General features: G+C 38.4%; 1 protein-coding gene across 1 annotated transcript; it reads left to right on the top strand.

The window, feature by feature from the left end:
* The first annotated feature begins 13,434 nt into the window (after positions 1-13,434).
* Positions 13,435-17,588, top strand: LOC133731571 (probable CoA ligase CCL7). The gene is made up of 6 exons (XM_062158943.1): positions 13,435-14,562; positions 14,836-15,025; positions 16,176-16,321; positions 16,804-16,871; positions 16,947-17,049; positions 17,150-17,588. Exons 1-6 carry the CDS (start codon positions 13,552-13,554, stop codon positions 17,261-17,263), a joined length of 1,632 nt encoding a protein of 543 aa, XP_062014927.1. The 5' UTR covers positions 13,435-13,551; the 3' UTR covers positions 17,264-17,588.
* Positions 17,589-20,775: the final 3,187 nt, after the last annotated feature.

Raw genomic sequence — 20,775 nt, 5'->3', positions numbered from 1 at the left:
GAGATTGGTGGAGATGTTGAAGCAACACAAGACCGCCATAGGATGGACATTGGCGGATATCAAGGGAATAAGCCCTACTACTTGCGTCCATAAAATACTTCTTGAGGAGGGGACAAAACCCACTAGAGAGGCTCAACGTCGTCTCAACCCTCCTATGATGGAAGTTGTGAAGAAGGAGGTCATCAAACTCCTTGATTGTGGGGTGATCTACCCTATTTCAGACTCCAAGTGGGTCTCTCCAGTTCAGGTTGTGCCCAAGAAATCTGGGGTAACTGTGGTGAAAAATGCTGAGAACGAACTGGTGCCCCAAAGGACAGTCACAGGCCACAGAGTTTGCATTGATTATAGGAAGCTCAACGCAACAACAAGGAAAGATCACTTTCCTCTTCCATTCATTGATCAGATGCTTGAGCGTTTGGCTGGCCATGATTACTACTGCTTCTTGGATGGCTACTCAGGCTACAATCAGATTGCCCTAGCCAATGAAGACCAAGAGAAGACAACCTTCACTTGCCCCTTTGGGACGTTTGCCTATCGACGTATGCCCTTTGGACTTTGCAACGCCCCAGGTACCTTTCAGAGGTGTATGGTAAGTATTTTTTTCAGATTATATTGAGAAAATCATAGAGGTATTCATGGATGACTTTTCAGTTTTTGGAAAGAATTTTGATGATTGTCTTAATAATCTGGAAATAATTCTAAAACGTTGCATGGAAACTAACCTTGTACTTAATTGGGAGAAATGCCATTTTATGGTTAAACAAGGAATAGTTCTAGGACATATTGTTTCTGCTAGGGGGATAGAGGTTGATAAGGCCAAGGTGGATATTGTGCGTTACTTACCCTCTCCCACTTCTGTGAGAGAGATTCGTTCTTTCCTTGGCCATGCAGGTTTTTATAGGAGGTTTATCAAGGACTTCTCCAAGATTTTGAGACCTCTATGCCAACTACTCCAGAAGGATGTGCCGTTTCAATTTGACAAGGAATGTCAAGATGCTTTTGACAAGCTTAAGGAGTTGTTGACGTCAGCCCCTATCATGCTACCTCCAGATTGGTCCTTGCCCTTTGAATTGATGTGTGATGCCTCTGACTATGCAGTTGGAGCTGTTTTGGGGCAAAGGAAGGACAAACGACCCTATGCCATCTACTACGCCTCAAGGACTCTGAATGATGCACAAATGAATTACTCTACCACAGAGAAAGAGCTCCTTGCAGTTGTCTTTGCCCTTGAAAAGTTTCGTTCCTACTTACTTGGTACCAAGGTGATTATTTATACTGACCATGCAGCTTTGAAGTACTTGATGACCAAGAAGGAGGCGAAACCAAGGCTTATCAGATGGGTCCTACTCTTAAAAGAGTTTGACGTTGAAATCAAGGACAAGAAGGGTAGTGAAAACGTGGTAGCTGACCACTTGAGTCGTTTGGTGCATGCAGAAGACCCTCTCCCTCTGGTGGAGACGTTTCCAGATGAGCAGCTCTTTGGACTTCAGGTAAGCGAACCATGGTATGCTGATATTGTGAACTATATTGTTTCTAGGAAGATTCCTGATACCATGTCACGTGCTCATAGAGATAGGCTTAAGAAAACTGTTAAGCAATATGTTTGGGATGAACCTTATTTGTGGAAATATTGCTCTGATCAACTGATTAGGAGATGTGTGCCTGAACATGAACATAATGCCATACTTTCTTTTTGCCATTCTAAAGCATGTGGGGGTCACTTTGGGTCTAAAAAGACTGCGTTTAAGGTGTTAGAGTCTGGGTTCTTTTGGCCAACATTATTTAGGGATGCACATACCTATTGTCTAACTTGTGATAGATGCCAAAGAACAGGAAATCTAAGCTCTAGAGATCAAATGCCATTGTCTAATATCATAACTGTTGAAATATTTGATGTCTGGGGTATAGATTTCATGGGACCTTTCCCTTCATCTTTTGGGTGTTTATATATCTTACTTGCAGTGGACTATGTTTCCAAATGGGTGGAAGCAAAGGCCACTCGTACTAATGACTCTAAGGTTGTTGCAGATTTTATCAAGTCTAACATTTTTAGCAGGTTTGGAATGCCTAGAGTTCTCATTAGTGATGGTGGATCCCACTTTTGCAATCGGACGATTGAGGCCTTGTTGAAGAAATATGATGTTACACATAAGGTTTCTACACCTTATCACCCCCAAACTAGTGGGCAGGCTGAAGTCTCAAATCGTCAGATCAAGGGGATATTGGAAAAGACTGTGAACCCTAACAGGAAGGATTGGTCCCTACGCTTGGAGGATGCTTTGTGGGCTTACAGAACTGCATATAAGACTCCCATAGGTATGTCCCCATATCGAATTGTCTATGGCAAACCTTGCCATTTACCTGTGGAGTTAGAGCACAAAGCTTGGTGGGCTGTGAAGCAGTTCAACATGGATCTTGATGAAGCTGGGCTTCATAGGAAGCTGCAGTTGCAAGAGTTAGAGGAGATTAGGAATGATGCTTTCGAAAGTGCCAACATTTATAAAGAAAAGACTAAGGCATTCCATGATAAAATGATTCGAATGAAGACTTTTGTTGTGGGTCAAAAAGTTCTTCTCTTCCATTCTCGTCTCAAACTCTTCCCAGGTAAACTTCGTTCTCGTTGGATTGGACCTTTCATTATTACTAATGTGTTCTCCCATGGAGCTATACAGATCAAGAGTGAACAAACTGGCCACGAGTTCAAAGTCAATGGCCATCGCTTGAAGCCCTATTATGAAGCATTTGTGGAACATGAAGTGGAGGATGTACCCCTCCCAAACGCCCCACAATCAGAGGACTAAATGGAGGTACAAGTCTAGGCTGAAAGACTATAAACATTAAGCGCTGCTTGGGAGGCAACCCAATTCAGAAGTAGCTGTGGAGGAGCCTTCAACGCAGATTTGTTTTTTCCTCCCTACTTCTTTATTTTGTACCTTTTGTTTTTCCTTGCACTTTATTTTCGTAAATTTCATCCCTATATGCTTAAGTGTTTCATTGCCTGCTTTTAACTGATTACATTGAGGACAATGCAATATTTAAGTGTGGGGGAAGGGATTTATATTTGAGTCTTTTATTTTGAGTCATATATTCAAAAATATAAAAAATTGAAAAATGTCAAAAATAAAAAAAAAATTTGTTTTTGTTTTTGTTTTGAGTCATAGGATGCCCCTTCAACTGTCTAGGATGATTCTATATCTCTGAAATTATGGCTAAAAGAGGATCACAATATTGAGATGATTTTAACATGGTATTCTTTGGTTAATTGAGATATATGAAAAATGTATGCATGTGTAGTGGATATGGATCTCGTGACCTTGGTACAGAATATGAGCATGTTAAGATAAGTTTTGATTCATAAAGTCCATGTGAGATAATTGAGCCATGTCCCTTTTTCTTGGAGTGAAAATGAAAAATATATATTCTTAATTTCTTGGCGATGTTTTGATGATCTCATTATTCTTCATTTGATTGACTGCTTGCCATAGATTAAGTTTAATGGACTAGAGAATGCTAGAATTCACTCTTGTGCTTGTTGAGACGTGATATCAATACATGGCCCTGATTCTGGAAGGGATAGAGGTACCTTAGGAATTACCACCATTGCCAAATAAACTTGTGTCCCCATTTGTGCCCGTCGTGGGACCCCCCTAGATAAGCCCTTTTGAGCCTACGTTAAGCCTTTTCGTTCATCACCCTTAAAATCCTTAACCATGAAGCTTAGTATAGTGACAACCTTACCCTTTGTTCTAAGAACTTAGTGGAGCTATCTTTTGAGACATACTACATGGGTTTGGTACTAAGGATGAAGATTGAGAAAATGTGAAAGTTCAAGTGTGGGGGTAGACTTGTCCATGAAGAGAAAAATTATGAGAAAGCCGTGAAAAAAGAAAAGAAAAAAATATACATGGCTAGAAAAGAAAAGAAATAATATTTATGGATTTTAGTCCCCCATACTTAGTGATTTTGGAGTTTGCTTTGAATTGAAGGCCCACTACAGAAAAATTTGGCCTTTGTCCATTTCACTAGAGTTCAAGGGAAGTTTACAATGAAGATTGGGCCCAACATGAAGACATTTGGCCCTTTTATGTTACCTCTAGGGGAAAGTGACGTTTTTGCAATGCCTTGGTGGGATATTTCGAGGTCTCTACATCTACATGTGCTCTGCTAGGTTTTTAGGACACTTTGATAGATCCTTACCTTTTGTTTCTTTAAACCTTGAGCCTTAGCCCCATTACAACCCTTGAGAAGACCTTCTTGATCCTTAAGATGGGACAGCCTTTGATGTGGAGATGAGTTACAAGAGTTGAACCTATGGCTTGGGTCCATTCGTGCAAGTAGTTGATATCTTTCATTAGATCTTTTGAAAAAATTATATTCACAAAGTGCTTTTTGTTTCTTATATATGTGAGCTATTTGATTGCCTCAAAATATTTTCTCTCACATATAATTGAGTGATTATAAGCTTTTAAGCATTGCCATGATCTGAGAGAAGAAAGAGTGGATATACCTTGTGAGGATTTAAATCATACTTGTCTGAAACATGCTTAACAGAAACCACCACCATTGTTACAACCAAGTCCTACTTGTGTATATGTGAATTATGTGTTTCAATTAACTCTCGAATGCTTAAACACTGATTCTTGATTAAGTGCTAATCTTGGTGTTGTGAAAGTAAGAGATTGCTGAGACAAAAAGTTGAAGGGCATTAGAGTCTTTGTTTGTGTAGAGTCTTTAAATTTTCGTTGAGTCTTAGTTGATTCTTTGTGTGATTTTGCTAAGGGACTAGCAAAAGCTAAGTGTGGGGGATTCTGATAGGAGCATTTTAATGCGACGTTTTAACTATTATTTCCCTATATTTTCTGCGTTATTTCCTTAATAAAACTCTGTTTAGGAAAGTTTCCATTCTTCGAGTGGGAAAGTTCCTTATTGTAGAAAGGTTCCATTTTTGTAGTTTTTATTTTCCATTTCTAGCAAGTTTCCATTTTAGTGAGGAAAGTTTCCATTTCTTGTTTTCATAAAGTTTCTACTTGTATTAATAGTTCCTATTTTCAGGTTCTTGAAAATAAATGAGCTGAAATAAGCTCATAAATGGAAAGAAGGAGATGGCGTGAAAAATTAAAGAGGAAATCAAGCAGGAGGGAATCAAGGAAGAGTTTTTTAAAAAGGAAAATATATTTTCCTTGGGGATTAAATTTGCCGTGTAATACTTAAGGAGAAAAACAAGGTGACAACATGGGAATTAAAGATGATTGATTGAGGATTTCAAGGAGAGATTTTCTTGGGAGACTTTTATGGAAGGAAATATTGTTGGAGGAATAATTTGGTGTGATTGCCAACGTGAAAATCAGAAATAATCAAGGAGATGACGCCAAGACAGATTCAAGGGAGAAATAAAAGGAAAGAGAAAAAGGTGGAGACCAAGAAAATCTCTCCTTGAAATCCTCAATCAATCATCTTTAATTCCCATGTTGTCACCTTGTTTTTCTCCTTAAGTATTACACGGCAAATTTAATCCCCAAGGAAAATATATTTTCCTTTTTAAAAAACTCTTCCTTGATTCCCTCCTGCTTGATTTCCTCTTTAATTTTTCACGCCATCTCCTTCTTTCCATTTATGAGCTTATTTCAGCTCATTTATTTTCAAGAACCTGAAAATAGGAACTATTAATACAAGTAGAAACTTTCTGAAAACAAGAAATGGAAACTTTCCTCACTAAAATGGAAACTTGCTAGAAATGGAAAATAAAAACTACAAAAATGGAACCTTTCTACAATAAGGAACTTTCCCACTCGAAGAATGGAAACTTTCCTAAACAGAGTTTTATTAAGGAAATAACGCAGAAAATATAGGGAACTAATAGTTAAAACGTCGCATTAAAATGCTCCTATCAACACTAAATACTTTGAAATCGGGATGTGACAGTTTGGTATCAGAGCATAAAGTCACATACTTGATGATAATCAGTACTACTCGAGTGATGGCCCGTCTGCAACTGTTCCCCATCTGATACTCTTCGGTACTGGTATAATTATTGGGTAATGTCGTAGTTTTAGGTGTTGGTCAGGACTTAAGTCTTTAATTAGAATTTTAGGTTTGCCCTATAGGTATTGTGGTAGAGCTTTGTGTAACTTCTTTGAGTTGTAGTCTTTTGAGGAATGAGAACATCTGGATTGAACTCTGGTTAAGTCGTCGAGGATTGTTTCATGAAAACTGTATCCTCTTTTGTAGTAGTAGTTGTTGTTTTGGTTGTTGGGGTTAGGATGTTTGACCTATGCTTGTATTTAATGTTGGTACAAGTATTCGAACAATGGTGATTGTGCTTCTTGTGTGTTGGATTGACATATGTTTTGGTTGGAAAGTACAGTTATTAGTTACCTTGTCGGGGTGGAGCGTTTTATTTCTGCACATTTGTTATGTGTTTGGAGTGGCTTTGCTGTCTCTAGCTAGATCTTTGTATGTGACTTAGCATCATGGTATGTTGTTGAAAATTATGTGTTTAGTGATGCCTCTGATTTTAGTTATGGTGAAGATTTCTGAAATTTTTATTGCGGTTATGCAATGCTTGTGGTGACTTGTGTGTAGGTTAGAGAGGCTGAACCTTACTTTGATTTTGGTTATGAGACGGTAGAAAATTTGTTGAGTGGTGATGCATGCATGTGTTATTATTGTAGTAGAGACTTTGTATAGTTTTGGTTTGTGAAAAGATTTCCTTGTGATGTTGGAATGGTTGAGTTGAAATGAAGGTGTCATTTTCAATTCTTGAAATTCTAGTGTTGCATTATCGGTGTAGTGAGGCAGATACTATTTTGAGGATAGGATTATGAACTCATGTGTAGTTTGTGTGTAGTGCTGTAGTTTGCAGAGTTGTTGTTGTGTTGGGTACAGTGATGAAAGTCATGAGAATTACTCTAAATGCGAGTGCATCATTTTATCTGCAGATTGTTGGACGGACCAAACGAGTGAATCTGGTGGTAGAGGTTATGTGGAGAGCATGTGTTTTTAACTTTATAATGAAGTTAAGACTGAGGCCCGTTGGACTTGTGGCAAGTCTGTATTGACATTGTGGATTCTGGATGTCATCGAGTACTTGTTTTTAAAGAAAATTTTTACAAGTATTTAGTATTGATGTCTGAACCATCACGCCCGATGTATTGTTGTTTATTTATTTGTGCTTGAAAATCGGGAGTGACAGCCTAAAATCCTCATTTTTTTTATAAAAAAAAAAACCGAGATTCAATGTAAAAGCTCTCTCCGAATGGACCACAAAGATGGTGCTGAATAATGCATGATGTTGAAAGCTAGCTAAAAACTGAATTGCTCTTAATTGTTCAACCCAAAAACAGTGAGAGAACATATATAACATATAAAACTGCCCATGATTTAATGAGAAAAAGAAAGAAATGAAAAGCAAAAAAGTTGTTAGGTAATTGTAGATGATACCAATGCAAGTTGGTTTTAATTGTTTTAACCCATTTAGGCAACAACATTAATATATGCCCACAATTTTGACTGCTTAACCAGACATTAGAACATTCTACCCTTATCCAATACCTTCAAGTTTTAGTAAAAGTCTCTATAAATTCTTCATCATACAATACACACACAAGTTAGTTAAGTAAAGTTCCAGTCTCTTTATACTTGTATAAGCATCCTTGTCTTACATAACTTGCAATGGAGAATTATGGTTATAGCTCAGATGGTATTTTCAAGTCTTTTAAACCCCCTCTATTTGATCAACTCATTTTTCAGATCCCTAAACCCTAAAAGGAGGATAACGTCGTTTTTCTTAATACCAAGAGGAGTAAGCGCTTACTCGATCCGTCTTGGTATTAAGAAAAACAATGTTGTCCTCCATTTCAGAACGTTTTCCAGATGCTTATTGTAATAAGGGATTTAGCTTCAATGCCCCTCCTTGTATTCGACAATTTCATTAATCAAAACTTGAGGGCAGTCGCACCAGCCTTTTATATATATATATATATATATATATATATATATATATATATATATATATATATATATATATCATGGTTCTAAAAATAGGCCTAGGCGGCCGCCTAGGCGGTGCTGGGCGGTCAGCGATTAGGTGCTTCAGTGATGTGTGTATATATATATATATATATTTTTTTTTTTTTTTTTTGTGTGTAAATCTTCGACAAAACCAAACCCAAGACCTAAACACTCGCCACACAGCCTCTCTCCGTCTCTCCTCTAGGTCCTCTCTCTCTCTCTCTTCAGCACGGCCTTTTCTCTCTTCGACGGTGACGGACTGACGGTGGTAACTGGTAAGTCTGGGTTTATGGGTTTGTGTTTTTCACTCTTTATGAACTTCAATTGATCGGTCTCTTACTGCGACTGCGTTACTGGGTTTTCAATTTGCAGTGTCCTCAAGAGTCAAGGCTCAAGCAGAGTTCTGGGTTCTTGAAGGCTTACTTGAAGGCTGGGTTCAATTTCAGATTTCTGGGTAAGTTGCTTGGTTACTCACTTTACTTACAGACTTGAGGGTTCGATTTCGGATTTGGATTTTTGGGTAAGGCTGGGTTTAGTGACTTCATTCGATACTTCCAGTCTTCCATTTCTGGGTTCGATTTAAGTTTTTCCAGTTTTGTTCATACTTCATAGTTGTTATTTGTTAATTTGTTATTACTATCTCATCTCTCTCTGTGTGTAGTTATTGATATGATCACCAATTATTGAATCAGTCTCATCGTCATAGCCATGGTGGATGGTTTCTACTTTCTAAGGGTTAGAAATATAGTACTACTAGATGCTGCTGGTGTATATGGTTTTGTATGGTGAAACTTGCTAGGATGGTATTTATATATATGTTACTATTACTAAAGTTGTGGCTGTTGGACGATGAAATTTTGTATGTTGATTCTTTGTTTTCTTCATTTGGCCTAATTGAGAAGGCACAACTTCTCACAGGTACATCCACTGATCCACCGGAGTAGAAAGACCATGTCAAGCAGTTAAAAGGTCAAGATATGTTTCTGTAATCTATTATTATGTGCCAGTTTTAGTAATATGCAAATGTATTGGACTATTGGTATGCTGCTGCCAGTTTTGGACTTTTGGTAGCAAATGGACAAATGGTTGTTGTCTTATTGAGTTGTTGAATATCTCATGGAACATTTTATCCATATTTTTACTATTTTCAAACATTATAATACTTTTTATATTTTTATTTATATAATTATATGTTATAGAAATAAAAATATAAAAAAACTGCCTAGTCCCCGCCTAGGCCCCTAGGCGCTAGTCCCCGAGCTTCCGCCCGACTAGCGCCTAGCGTTTTTTAGAACCTTGATATATATATATAACCTAGGATCGCATGAGAGATAAACCGAATAGACCCAAAGAACCCATGAAAAGCTCATTTCACTAATTACAAACAACTAAAAAAATATCAAACTCCTTTAAAAAAAAAAAAAAATTTATCAAACTCATTCCCATAATAATCGCAAAATCATGGCTGAAAAAATAGATCAGATTTTTGTAGAAGTAAACGAACACCATACAGTTTTGGGTGCCACTATTGCCACCTACCATTTTCTTTGTTCACCCTACTTGCTCATTACACCCTACATTTTAATTTTAATTATTAAATTTACTTATTTAACCAATTTCTCTTTCCAAAAATATCCTTATATGACATATCCAATTAAAAAATAAATATTTTTAGCAAAAATCTCTCATTTAATTTATACTCATTAAAAAAAATTAAAATGTATTAAAGTTTCCTAATAAAATCATAATCTGATTTACTCCCATTTTTTTTTTCATTTTTTTCTTTCAATTTCAATGTTCTCTATTTCAATCTATGTAAAAAGATTAGTAAATTTACAACTATGATCAATGAAAAAGAGATTGATTTTTTTTTCTTCGTGTTTTAAATTTTTACTTTCGGTGTTCACAAAGAATATTACAAAGATTTTGATGAAGTTAAAGGTAATGGTTTTGTGAATTGAATAACGAATTAACGATGAGGAGGCAACAAAAAGACAAAAAAAATAGTAATAAATTCAAATTTGGGTGGAGAAGATAAAGATTAATGTTATCCAATGAGAAATTAAGTAGTCTTTGTATTTAATTAATTACTTATATATTTATTTTTTCTTACATATTTGAATTTTAGAAAATTAGTGTACTTATTAGTTATTTTGCACTTGGGTAATATAGTCTTTTAATAATTCAAATGTTTGTGGGGTGAACTAAGAAAATAGTAGGGTGGCAATAGCCGCACCCTTGGATTAATCATCAATTATATAATGGTATGGTATATGAGTCTAACATCTTAATATTGGATTATGGTATATCATATATGGTTTGGTAGAAGCATGTGGAGTTGTTTCAATGGAGAAAAGGCTAGAAGGGCCTCAAAATACTAATTCAGCTAGCCGTCTTATTGTAGGCATTGAATCTCAGATAATCAGTGTAAACACAATCTGACCTCTCCCTCCCTAGCAACAAGGAGAGATCCGGGTAAAGGTATGTGTGATTCTAAATCCATTTTTTTGCAAGTCTTTTTGTGCATAAAATTTCATCATTATCTTTTTTTCAATGGATTCGTCTATGACACTTTAATGTATTGATGCACTAAGTAGGCCGACTTCATACATTAGGAAACTGACTCCATGTTATGATAGACAAGTGACGGTCTTGTCTACTGTTATAGAAAACCGGTCTACTAATGATGCACTAATACTTAAATGTGCTGTAAAAATTTTCTTTCTTCAAATAACTTTAAATTATTTAGGGGATTCTTTGAATGAATTCATATGAGATTATGATAAAACCATGACCAGACTAGCTGATAACAGGGCCGGCCCTGAGGGCTGCCGCCTGAGGCAGCTGTCTCAGGCCATCGGTTACCGGGGGCCTCTGAAAATTTAGTTCTGTATATATGTTATATAGGTATATATTTCGTTTTTGCTTCTAAATGCACGCACAAGCGTGTTGCTTTAGTGGAAGCACTGTTAATCCACTTCCTCCCTAACCAAGGTTCGAACTCTGCTACTTTCCTTTCTCTTTTTTTTTAATTCAATTTTTGTTGGGCCAAGTTCGAACCTTCCTTCCTCTTTCACTTCCTTTTTTTTTTTTTTTTTGGCAATCACTTATGAATTCTATATCTATTTTTATTCAAAACAGATTATTTTGTATTATTATTTGGTGCAAATTCGAACCTTGCTTCCTCTTTCACTTTTTTTTTTTTTTTGGCAATCACTTATGAATTCTATATATATTTTTATTCAAAATAGATTATTTTGTACTATTATTTGGTGCAAATATGTGTATGTACATGGATGTCTGTGTAGAGGCCACATTTTAATTTTTTGTCTCAGGCCATTAAAACCTCAGGACCGGCCCTGGCTGATTAACTTCTTTCTAGGGTATTTCAACACAACCCACAGGCCAGGAAGATTAGTTTTAGTGATGGGAAAATTTCAAGAAGAGTACATGAAGTATTGGCCGTTCTAACCTTTCATGAATCAAGTTTTGTTAAAATCAAAACGGTACATCAAGTTCAAAATTCTACCCAATTTGGGTACATGCCGTTACGGGTTCCGTTAGTCAATGTGATTTTGGTCAAATTTGTAAGGGCAAATCCGTCTCTTCAAGGACTGATAAAAAAAATAAAATAAAATGAGACCAGGCTTTGTGGGTCTTTCTTGAAAATGGTTGAGGATGTGAAAGCCATGGCCAGCGACCCATCTGAGCAACAAGTGCTTCTGACCCAGATGGTTTTGAAGGAGTTGATGATGAATAAGAACAAACCAGAAGCAGCCTTCTCACTTGGTTTTCCCAAAAAGAAGAGATCTGGATCTAGAGGGATGCAAAAGCAGAATCAGAAGCAGAGGATCATCATCAAATTTAAACGTTGCGTCTCTGCCACTACAGGTACTGCTTCTTATTCTTGTTCTGTTTCCCCTGATTCTGGTTTTGTTGTAAACCCAGACCCACTTCATGATGATCAGAAACATGATTTGAAATTGAAATTGAAATTGAAATTGAAGAGCAAGAAGAGGTGCTACTCTGAAATCGAACAAGCAGGGGATGAAGGTTTCGAAGAAATAAACTCGAAAAGGCTGTGAAAGGGAAAGGATGATAAGAGGGTATTACCAAGTGTGCAATCGATGACTGTGGAGTTTCCAAAGGAAGAATTGCAGGATTGTATTCGTGGTATGGGTGGTTCAAATTGGAACAATGTTGATAGAATAATGGAACAGTGTTGTGGTGAAGAATTTAACTCCTGCCTTAAGATTTAATGCATCTCTTGTCATTCAGGATCAGATAACCCAAAGCCAAGAGCAATAGCAATAGCAGGGGAGAGGAAGCAGATCAAGAGCAATATGACCAGCCTTGCTTTGTCCTTGTTAACCCACGCAGCCAAGACTGTTTAATCGCCACCAGTCCGATCACCTTAGGTGACCAGAATCGGAAACTGAATCAGAATCGGAAACTGCAATCCCAAACAATCAAATCCAGAAGCTTTTGCATACCTTATTCAAGTATATAGCTCGACTATCACAGACAGAGAGTTGGAGAACTGTGTGTATTTGTTAAAAGTGGTTTGGACCTCGAATAAGAGGAGCTTGAGATTGAGGGGAAGGGTTGTGAGGCTTTATATTCTTGGTGGTGCCGGAATGGATTCGAGGCCAGGGCCAGATCGGATCCGGATTGGAGGAGACTAGGAGGTGCTGCTGGCCCGCCGTACCGGTGTCGTCGAGTGTCGAAAAGACTAGGAGAGTGTGAGAGACTGAGCATCGGAGTCTTTAGATAGAGAGGAGGGGGGAGGGAGAGAGAGAGAGAGAGGAGAGGAGCTAGAGTCAGAGAATGTCTGAGAGGGTGAGAGAGAGAGAGGAAACTGTAAAAATCCTATTTTACCCTTCAATTATTTGACAATGGCAGACATCGAAACGGAACCACTAACGGCATGTACTTAAATTGGGTAGAAATTTGAACTTGATGTACCGTTTTGATTTTAATAAAACTTGATTCATGAAATGTTAGAATGACCAATACTTCATGTACTGTTCTTGAAATTTTCCCTTTAGTGATTGCTGAAGTGAGCATCTCATGTACCGAGTCTTTGATGTACAAGTGATGATTATCTAATACAATATGTTGATGTGACAAGAGAAGAGAGAGAGAAAAAAAAAAACCATCAGACATGTCAAGAGTCAAGACAATAAATCTCCTACAGGAAAAAGGCCGGCACTTATAATTCTTAAAAACCACATTTTAGGCATTGAGATCATCTCTTTAATTCGTCACCCTGCACGTAACTGGTTGACAATTCCAATACGGTTTTGTCTCTTTCAGAGGAGAGAAATTTCTATCCTTTACCAAAACTGTCAATTCAACCGTAGTTTTGGCAACGACTTCCAGTCTTCTCCTGTCCCAGCTTTGGTTTTGTGTGCATCACCCATTTTACTTGTAGTCCCACAAACCCATTTGCCCAAAAATCTGGATAAAGTCGTCATCTTTCTAGTTTCTATCAAAAACAACCACCCAATTACCCATCACTCTTTTCTGGCTTAATTTGCAATGGAGAAATCTGGGTATGGCCGTGATGGAGTTTTCAGGTCACTCAGGCCACCTCTGGTACTACCCAGAGACCCAAATCTCACCATGGTCTCTTTCCTCTTCAAAAACTCTTCTTCTTATCCACACAAACCTGCCCTCATTGATGCCGAGTCCTCTGAAACCCTGTCCTTCTCCCAGCTCAAGTCAGTGGTCATCAAGGTTGCACACGGCTTAATCCATCTGGGTATTAAGAAAAACGACGTGGTTCTGATTTTCGCTCCCAATTCAATCCAGTTTCCTATTTGTTTCCTTGGAATTATTGCAATTGGTGCCATTGCAACCACTTCAAATCCTCTCTACACTGTTTCAGAGCTTTCCAAGCAAGTCAAGGATTCCAATCCAAAACTGGTTATAACTGTGCCTGAATTGTGGGAAAAGGTGAAGGGTTTAAATCTTCCAGCAGTGATTCTAGGACCCAAAGGTTCATCTTCCCAAATTGAATCCAGCTCAAGAATTGTGGGTTTTCATGATTTGGTTCAGTTATCTGGGCCTGTCTCGGATTTCCCTAGTGTAAATGTTAAGCAGACTGATACTGCTGCGCTGTTGTACTCTTCGGGTACAACAGGCCTCAGCAAAGGTGTGATTCTGACTCATGGGAATTTCATTGCTTCCTCTCTGATGATCACACAAGATCAAGAAGTGGCTGGAGAGATGCACCATGTGTTTCTTTGTGTGTTGCCAATGTTCCATGTGTTTGGATTGGCCGTCATCACTTACGCGCAGCTGCGAAAGGGAAACGCTGTGATTTCGATGTCCAGATTCAATCTGGAGAAGATTTTGATGACTGTTGAGAAGTTCAAGGTCACCCATTTGTGGGTTGTGCCTCCTATTATACTTGCTCTGTCAAAGGACAGTGTGGTTAAGAAGTACAGTCTTTCATCTTTGAAGCATATTGGGTCTGGTGCAGCTCCTCTGGGGAAAGAGTTGATGGAGGAGTGTGCAAAAATTATTCCTCAAGGTGTAGTTGCTCAGGTACTTAATCAAGCTTATCCTAATTTATAGTGTGATTGACACTTGTGGCTTTGGATTAGTTTTTCTTGAATAAGATTTTTAATTGAAAATGTTCAGTTGATGTGAAGTGTTGAAATTGGGTAGTGGAAGGAGTAGCCATAATCTAGTGTTGCAAACGCTAGGGGTGTGAAGAGGTTCTGGAAGTCGGTTTGTCTTGCATGTTTAAGGTTACCTCAGTTTAGTAGCTTGGAGTTTAAAACTTCTTCATTGGTTAGATGTTTGCTTGTTTTGCAGGGTTATGGTATGACAGAAACCTGTGGAATTGTTTCAGTTGAGAATTCACTAGTAGGACCTCGACATAGTGGTTCAGCTGGCACTCTTGTTTCTGGAGTTGAATCTCAGATAGTCAGTGTAGATACACTGAAACCTCTCCCGCCAAAGCAGTTGGGGGAGATATGGGTTAGGGGGCCTAATATGATGATGGGTAAGTGCGATTTCAATTTGCTTGTTGTTAAGCTTAGAGAAAAGAAAGAACAATTATTCTGCACTTGGGAGAAGTCAGCTTGCTCATGATTGTCCTGCATTTGAACTACTAATTCCATTTGCATTGCAGTCCATAATCGATTAGAGAACACATTTTTTTCTTTTTCTGGCAGCTAGTTTGCTTGTGGAACGATAACAATGAAACATGAGCTACCTTGGACCGCGTTTGATGACAATTTCTGCAGTAGCATGTTTTATTGATATTTTATAGGTTTCATGTCTAACAGTCTGCAGATATTTATGAAAAAGGAATGTTTTTCCGCTTGGGATGTGTGTATTCAACACCTATGGGCAGAATGTAGAAAACTCAGTAGGTTGGGTTATTTTGTGAAATCTGATTGTCAATTTTGGCAGAAGCTGCATTGTGTCAAACTATGAGTATGTTCAAGTATCACTACTGACTGCAACCTATTTCAAAGGGTATAGTTGAAATTTGCAAATTGCTGGAACATTGTCATGTATCATCTAAGATTCCAAATGATAATTTTCAACTCATTTTTGTATTACTTATAGAAGAGGCAGAGCTCTTGTAGTGATGCTGTGTTCATCCCCAAGGAGAATATTTCTTTGTTCATTACCATGTGGATCGCACTCCCTCCTCACAATGTTCACTGTTTCCGAAGATTTTATGTGGAATGTTTTCGGAGAAATTTAAATTGGTCTGCCTCTAAATGAATAATATGCATTTTACTACAATAACATAGGCATGGAAGACTTTATATGGCATGGGAATCTAATTGCCCTTCCACTTACCAATTTTGAGCATGGATTAAGAACACTTTAAGCAGTAACCTGGAGACAGGTCAATATGATGCACACTTCAAGTGAGGTAGTAGTTTAACAGACAAAAGTACTCTCTTTTTCCAATGAGAATTCTCAGTTATGGATGCCTTCGTTCAATAAAATTATTCAATCTAATCAGGTTGGAAACCTTTGCTTTAGATTTGTCCATCAGGTCTGTTTGGCTTAAACTTTGTATGGAAGTTAATTGGTAGAACTTTTCATTGAGTTATATTTAAAGCTTTTATATGATAACATTTACTCTATATTCCTGCATATGATAACATCATGATTACATTACTCATTTTCAGGTTATTTTAACAACCCACAGGCCACCCATCTAACTTTAGATAAAAATGGTTGGGTACATACGGGAGATCTTGGATACTTTGATGAAAGTGGCCAACTTTTTGTGGTTGACCGAATTAAAGAACTCATTAAGTATAAAGGTTTTCAGGTAACTTCTGTTTTTGATGTAAAGGAATCAATACATGAAATGTCTAGTGGCGATTTTGGTTTTAACTAGTTCTATTGGGTATGAGTTTCTGTATGAAAAAAAAAAAATAATAATAATAAATAAATAATAATAATAATAATGATAATGATAATGAAAGCAGCGTGGGTTGATTTTGTTTTCTATGTAGTAGCATTATCCCCTGTCATTTGGCTAACCATATGATTACCATGGTCTCAATTTAAAATAAATTGTCACTGTTGCAATATCTCCTGTCATTTGGTTAATCATATGATTACCGTGTTCTTAATTTGAAATAGACTTTGTGACTTTGTCACGTTGTTTTCCTCACTCACACCGTAGACATCGGACAATTCCTTTAATTTGACTGTTGCCTTTTATTTGTTGTTCTTGTTTTATGCATGCTCTGTACATCCACTATACTATTCAATCATGTTTTCTTTGTTTTTGTGGTCCTCTGCTAGGTAGCACCAGCTGAACTTGAAGGCCTGTTAGTTTCTCACCCTGAAATATTAGACGCCGTTGTCATCCCGTAAGTTATATACACAAAATTCATAACCTGTACTAATCACAGGACTTGAATAATTGGATTATTTGCACCATACAGATTTCCTGATGCTGAAGCTGGTGAGGTCCCTGTTGCATATGTTGTGCGCTCGCCAAACAGTTCACTGACCGAAGAAGATATCAAGAGTTTTATAGCGAGTCAGGTAAGGAGGCAACTTCAAGGAAGAATCAACAGCTAACAATCTAAATTGGTTTCCTTGATGCTATAATTGTCTTCTTGCATTATGATCCATTTTCTTCTAGGTTGCATCTTTCAAAAGACTGCGACGAGTGACATTCATAAACACTGTCCCCAAGTCGGCATCAGGAAAAATCCTCAGAAAAGAGCTCATCGAGAAAGTACGGTCCAAAATATAAGTATATATTCCTCATTCTCATGTTTGTTAATTAGATGGAGACCAAGTCTACAGAGCACCCACAATATCGAACATACTACACTTGCTTTAAAGTTGCAGGTGGTTCTTATACTCATTATGGAAGAAGCTCAGCTCACAATAATTGTAGCTCATAATTCAAAAAGCAATATAGGACGGTCCTCCTGTCTTGATTGTTTTACTTGGGTCCAATGGGACCGGGACACAAACCGCTCCAAATGAGACATTTTGTACTCTAATCTTTCAGTCTTTGGGAACACTCTCAACTTGTTATTATTTATGATTCTTTAACCTTTTAGATCAAATCAGACATATGTTAGTTATGTGGAGAGAAATAGGTAATAAAATTTCCTCCTTAAAATGAATGAAAGGGTACCATGAAAAAAACAAAAGAAAAAAAAAAGAGAAACAGTGTGATGTGTGATGGTTCATATACCTATTCCCTTGCTTATTCATATAAGCACGTCTATAAGTTATGCAAGTTTGATCGCTTCACTTCCCAGGGGGACACCAATCTTTACCTTTTGATGTTTACCCTGTCATGCTCCCAATTTTTTTTTTTTTTTTTTTTATTTGGCCGACTGGAACCTGAGGAAAACCAGAACCTTTCTATGCACAATTGCAACATTTTAACACAAACTACGTACATGTCGATAGGTCTTGCTCTGCCATCCCCATCTAGCTTCTTAAACCGATAAGTTTGCAGCAATCCAACTCAGTAGATCAAATTAATCTGACTTTATCTGCTGTAATGAAAACAGAAAATGTACCTCATTGGACTTAAATATAAAGTTCAAGTCGCATTTAATCGAACAACTTGACCCAAAAAGGTGGCTGTTACAATTACGAAGATGATCACATGGCAGGTGGAGCCGTGGAGCTCTAGTCCAGTCTGATAGTTCAACAAACGCAGGCCATATTCCTCTCCTTGTTCGTCCTCTCTGAGCTAGTGCCTAGACTTTGTACTCTCCTTGCCAATCTAGGTAAACAAAGGATCTCTTATGGATACTCTTCACTGAAAGGTGATAAAAGCCAGAAACTCCAATGTACGGTAACATGTTTTAGTGAACCAAACCCAATTGTGCCATTCCACCATCCAAATATTACAGTTGACGTTCAAAATAGGGTCAGCAGTCATCTCAAAAAGCGGAGGGGAAAACCCTAGACTTCTGTGCAACTATAGCAGAGCAACATCCTCTCACGAGGATATAAACGAGAGAAGCACACGTACGGCTCTAATATCTTTTTAACTGGCGTTTCATTAAACATTACAAGGGAAGTAACGCTAGGTGAACCACCTTTTAGGAAACCACCTAGAGTCTCCCTTAGGTGGCAGCTTATGTAGCATAGCCACGTCATCGAAGCATAATTTTTTTTTTTCTCAATTACCAAAATTCCTTTTTTCTTTTTTCACTTTCTTAAATTTATCTTTTAAATCCTTTTTTTTTTTTTTTTTTTGTTCTTTCTGATCTAATCATCTGCGACAAATTAATCAGACGTTGTTCTCTTCCTTCCTCCTGTCAGCTCTCCTCTCACCTCCCCTTCAATTGATCAGCGCCCTCTCAATCCGATTTCGATTTCCTCGCAACCAAATGTTCTATTTCCAAGGCTTCAAGAAAGCCCATGTGTTTCTGCCCCTGGTGTCTTGAACGGGCATAACCATTGCTACAAGATGGAATCGTCACTCAATTTCTTAGTAACTTTGGGCGGAGGAAGCAACCAGTCCTCGTCGTCTTCCTTAGTAATTGTAACCTTGACACTTTCATAAACTTTTTCAACCTAATCCCCAATTCATCCAAAAATATCAACAAATTGAAAATCATATGTAATAAAACCGTAATAACTGATAGTGGATAATAGCTGCTTACTACTGAATTCAAAGCTTTCTTCCTCTTTCCTAGGCACAAAGAAACTCATTTTAATTTTTGGATTAAATTCTGTTTACTACCCTGTACTTTCAAGGGTTCGTCAATTTAGTCCCTGCACTTTTAATTTAATCAGAAAAGTCCTCGCACTCTCCAATTTCATCAAATCGATCCATTCCGTCACTATTCCGTTAATTTTCTCTGTTAAGGTGCTGACGTGGCACATTTTCACAGGGAAATTCCCAAAATACCCCTACTCAAAGCCTCTTCCTGCAGAAGCCTGCTTCACTCTCTCTCCCACTTCTTCTTCCCCAAACCCTCTTTCCCTCTCTCTCTCTCTTCTCCCCACCCAAAAAAATGGAGGAGAAAAAGAAAACCCATCTCTTCTTTTCCATCACCTTCACTCTTCTCCTCTCCTTCTCCATCGCCCTTGACCACCAGACCCTCATCTTCTCCCCTTTCCCCTCTACCCCTACTCTCCCCCAACCCGAATCCTTCTCCGCCACCTCCGAACCCGACCCAAATTCCATCTCCCTCCAACTCCACCACCTCGATGCCCTCTCCTCCAACCAAACCATCTCCCAGCTCTTCCACCTCTGCCTCCACCGTGCCGCCCTCCGCTTCACCTCCCTCACCTCTCCCTCAACCGCATCTGCATCGGCACTCCCCCTAAATACCTCTACATGGTCCTCGACACCGGCTCCGACGTCGTTTGGCTCCAGTGCGCCCCCTGCAAAAGCTGCTACTTGGACTCTAGGAGGCTGGATGATGGAGTCGAGGCAGGACCTGAAGCTGCAGTTGTTGATCCGAGCGAAGTTGGGGTCGTGGTGGGAGAATTCGGCGGCGATTTCGGAGGGGGTGATGAAGGAGAGTTTGGATCGCCGTTGAGGGTGTGGTTGCGGGAGGAGGTTGTGGTCGGGACGGTCGCCGAGGGCGTTGAGGACGGAGTGGGTCTGGGCGATGTCGGAGACGGTGCGGGTCATGGCGGCAATGACTTGGGGTCGGAGAGGTGGGGCATCTGGCTAAGGAGGATGAGGATGGTTGCTGGGGTATGATCAACTGGGGCTGGCCACGTTTGTGTGTGAGTATGTGTTTATACTAAACAAAATGATGAGCCAAATTTCTTGTTTTGTGTTTTGCTTACTGAATGGTTCAGTTTGGGCTTGTTTTCTGAGTTTCTGGTTTAGGTTGATGGTGTTGAAAGCACAAAGTCCTCTCATTGATTGTTGGGGGTTTTGTCTTTGTGAGTTGCTCTTGATTTCAGTACTCTTGCTTGGATGAGTTCATATTTGGAGTCTTTGATGTGTTTTGGTATGCATTTGATTTTAGTATGACCTTCCAAGTGAGCTAGTAGTGGGGATCGATCTTGGGAAGTTGGTTGAGAATTGAACAAGGGAAGGATTAAGAAGAAGGAGAGTTTGTGTTTATACTTGTATGGGTATTTTGGGAATTTCCATGTGAAAAAGTGTCACGTCAGCACCTTAACAGAGAAAATTGACAGAATAGTGACGGAATGGATCGATTTGATGAAATTGGAGAGTGCGAGGATTTTTCTGATTAAATTAAAAGTGCAGGGACTGAACTGACGAACCCTTAAAAGTACAGGGTAGTAAACAGAATTTAATCCTAA

This window comes from Rosa rugosa, chromosome 2 (genome assembly GCF_958449725.1).
Source record: "Rosa rugosa chromosome 2, drRosRugo1.1, whole genome shotgun sequence".
NCBI classification, from domain to species: Eukaryota; Viridiplantae; Streptophyta; class Magnoliopsida; order Rosales; family Rosaceae; genus Rosa; species Rosa rugosa.
This window is presented reverse-complemented; position numbering and strand designations above follow the sequence as displayed.

Coding starts and splice junctions, on each gene's coding strand:
- LOC133731571 (XM_062158943.1), top strand. CDS start 13,552: ATGGAGAAATCTGGGTATGGCCGTGATGGAGTTTTCAGGTCACTCAGG. Junction 15,026..16,175: donor GGGGCCTAATATGATGATGG/GTAAGTGCGATT, acceptor ACTCATTTTCAG/GTTATTTTAACAACCCACAG. Junction 16,872..16,946: donor TTAGACGCCGTTGTCATCCC/GTAAGTTATATA, acceptor TGCACCATACAG/ATTTCCTGATGCTGAAGCTG.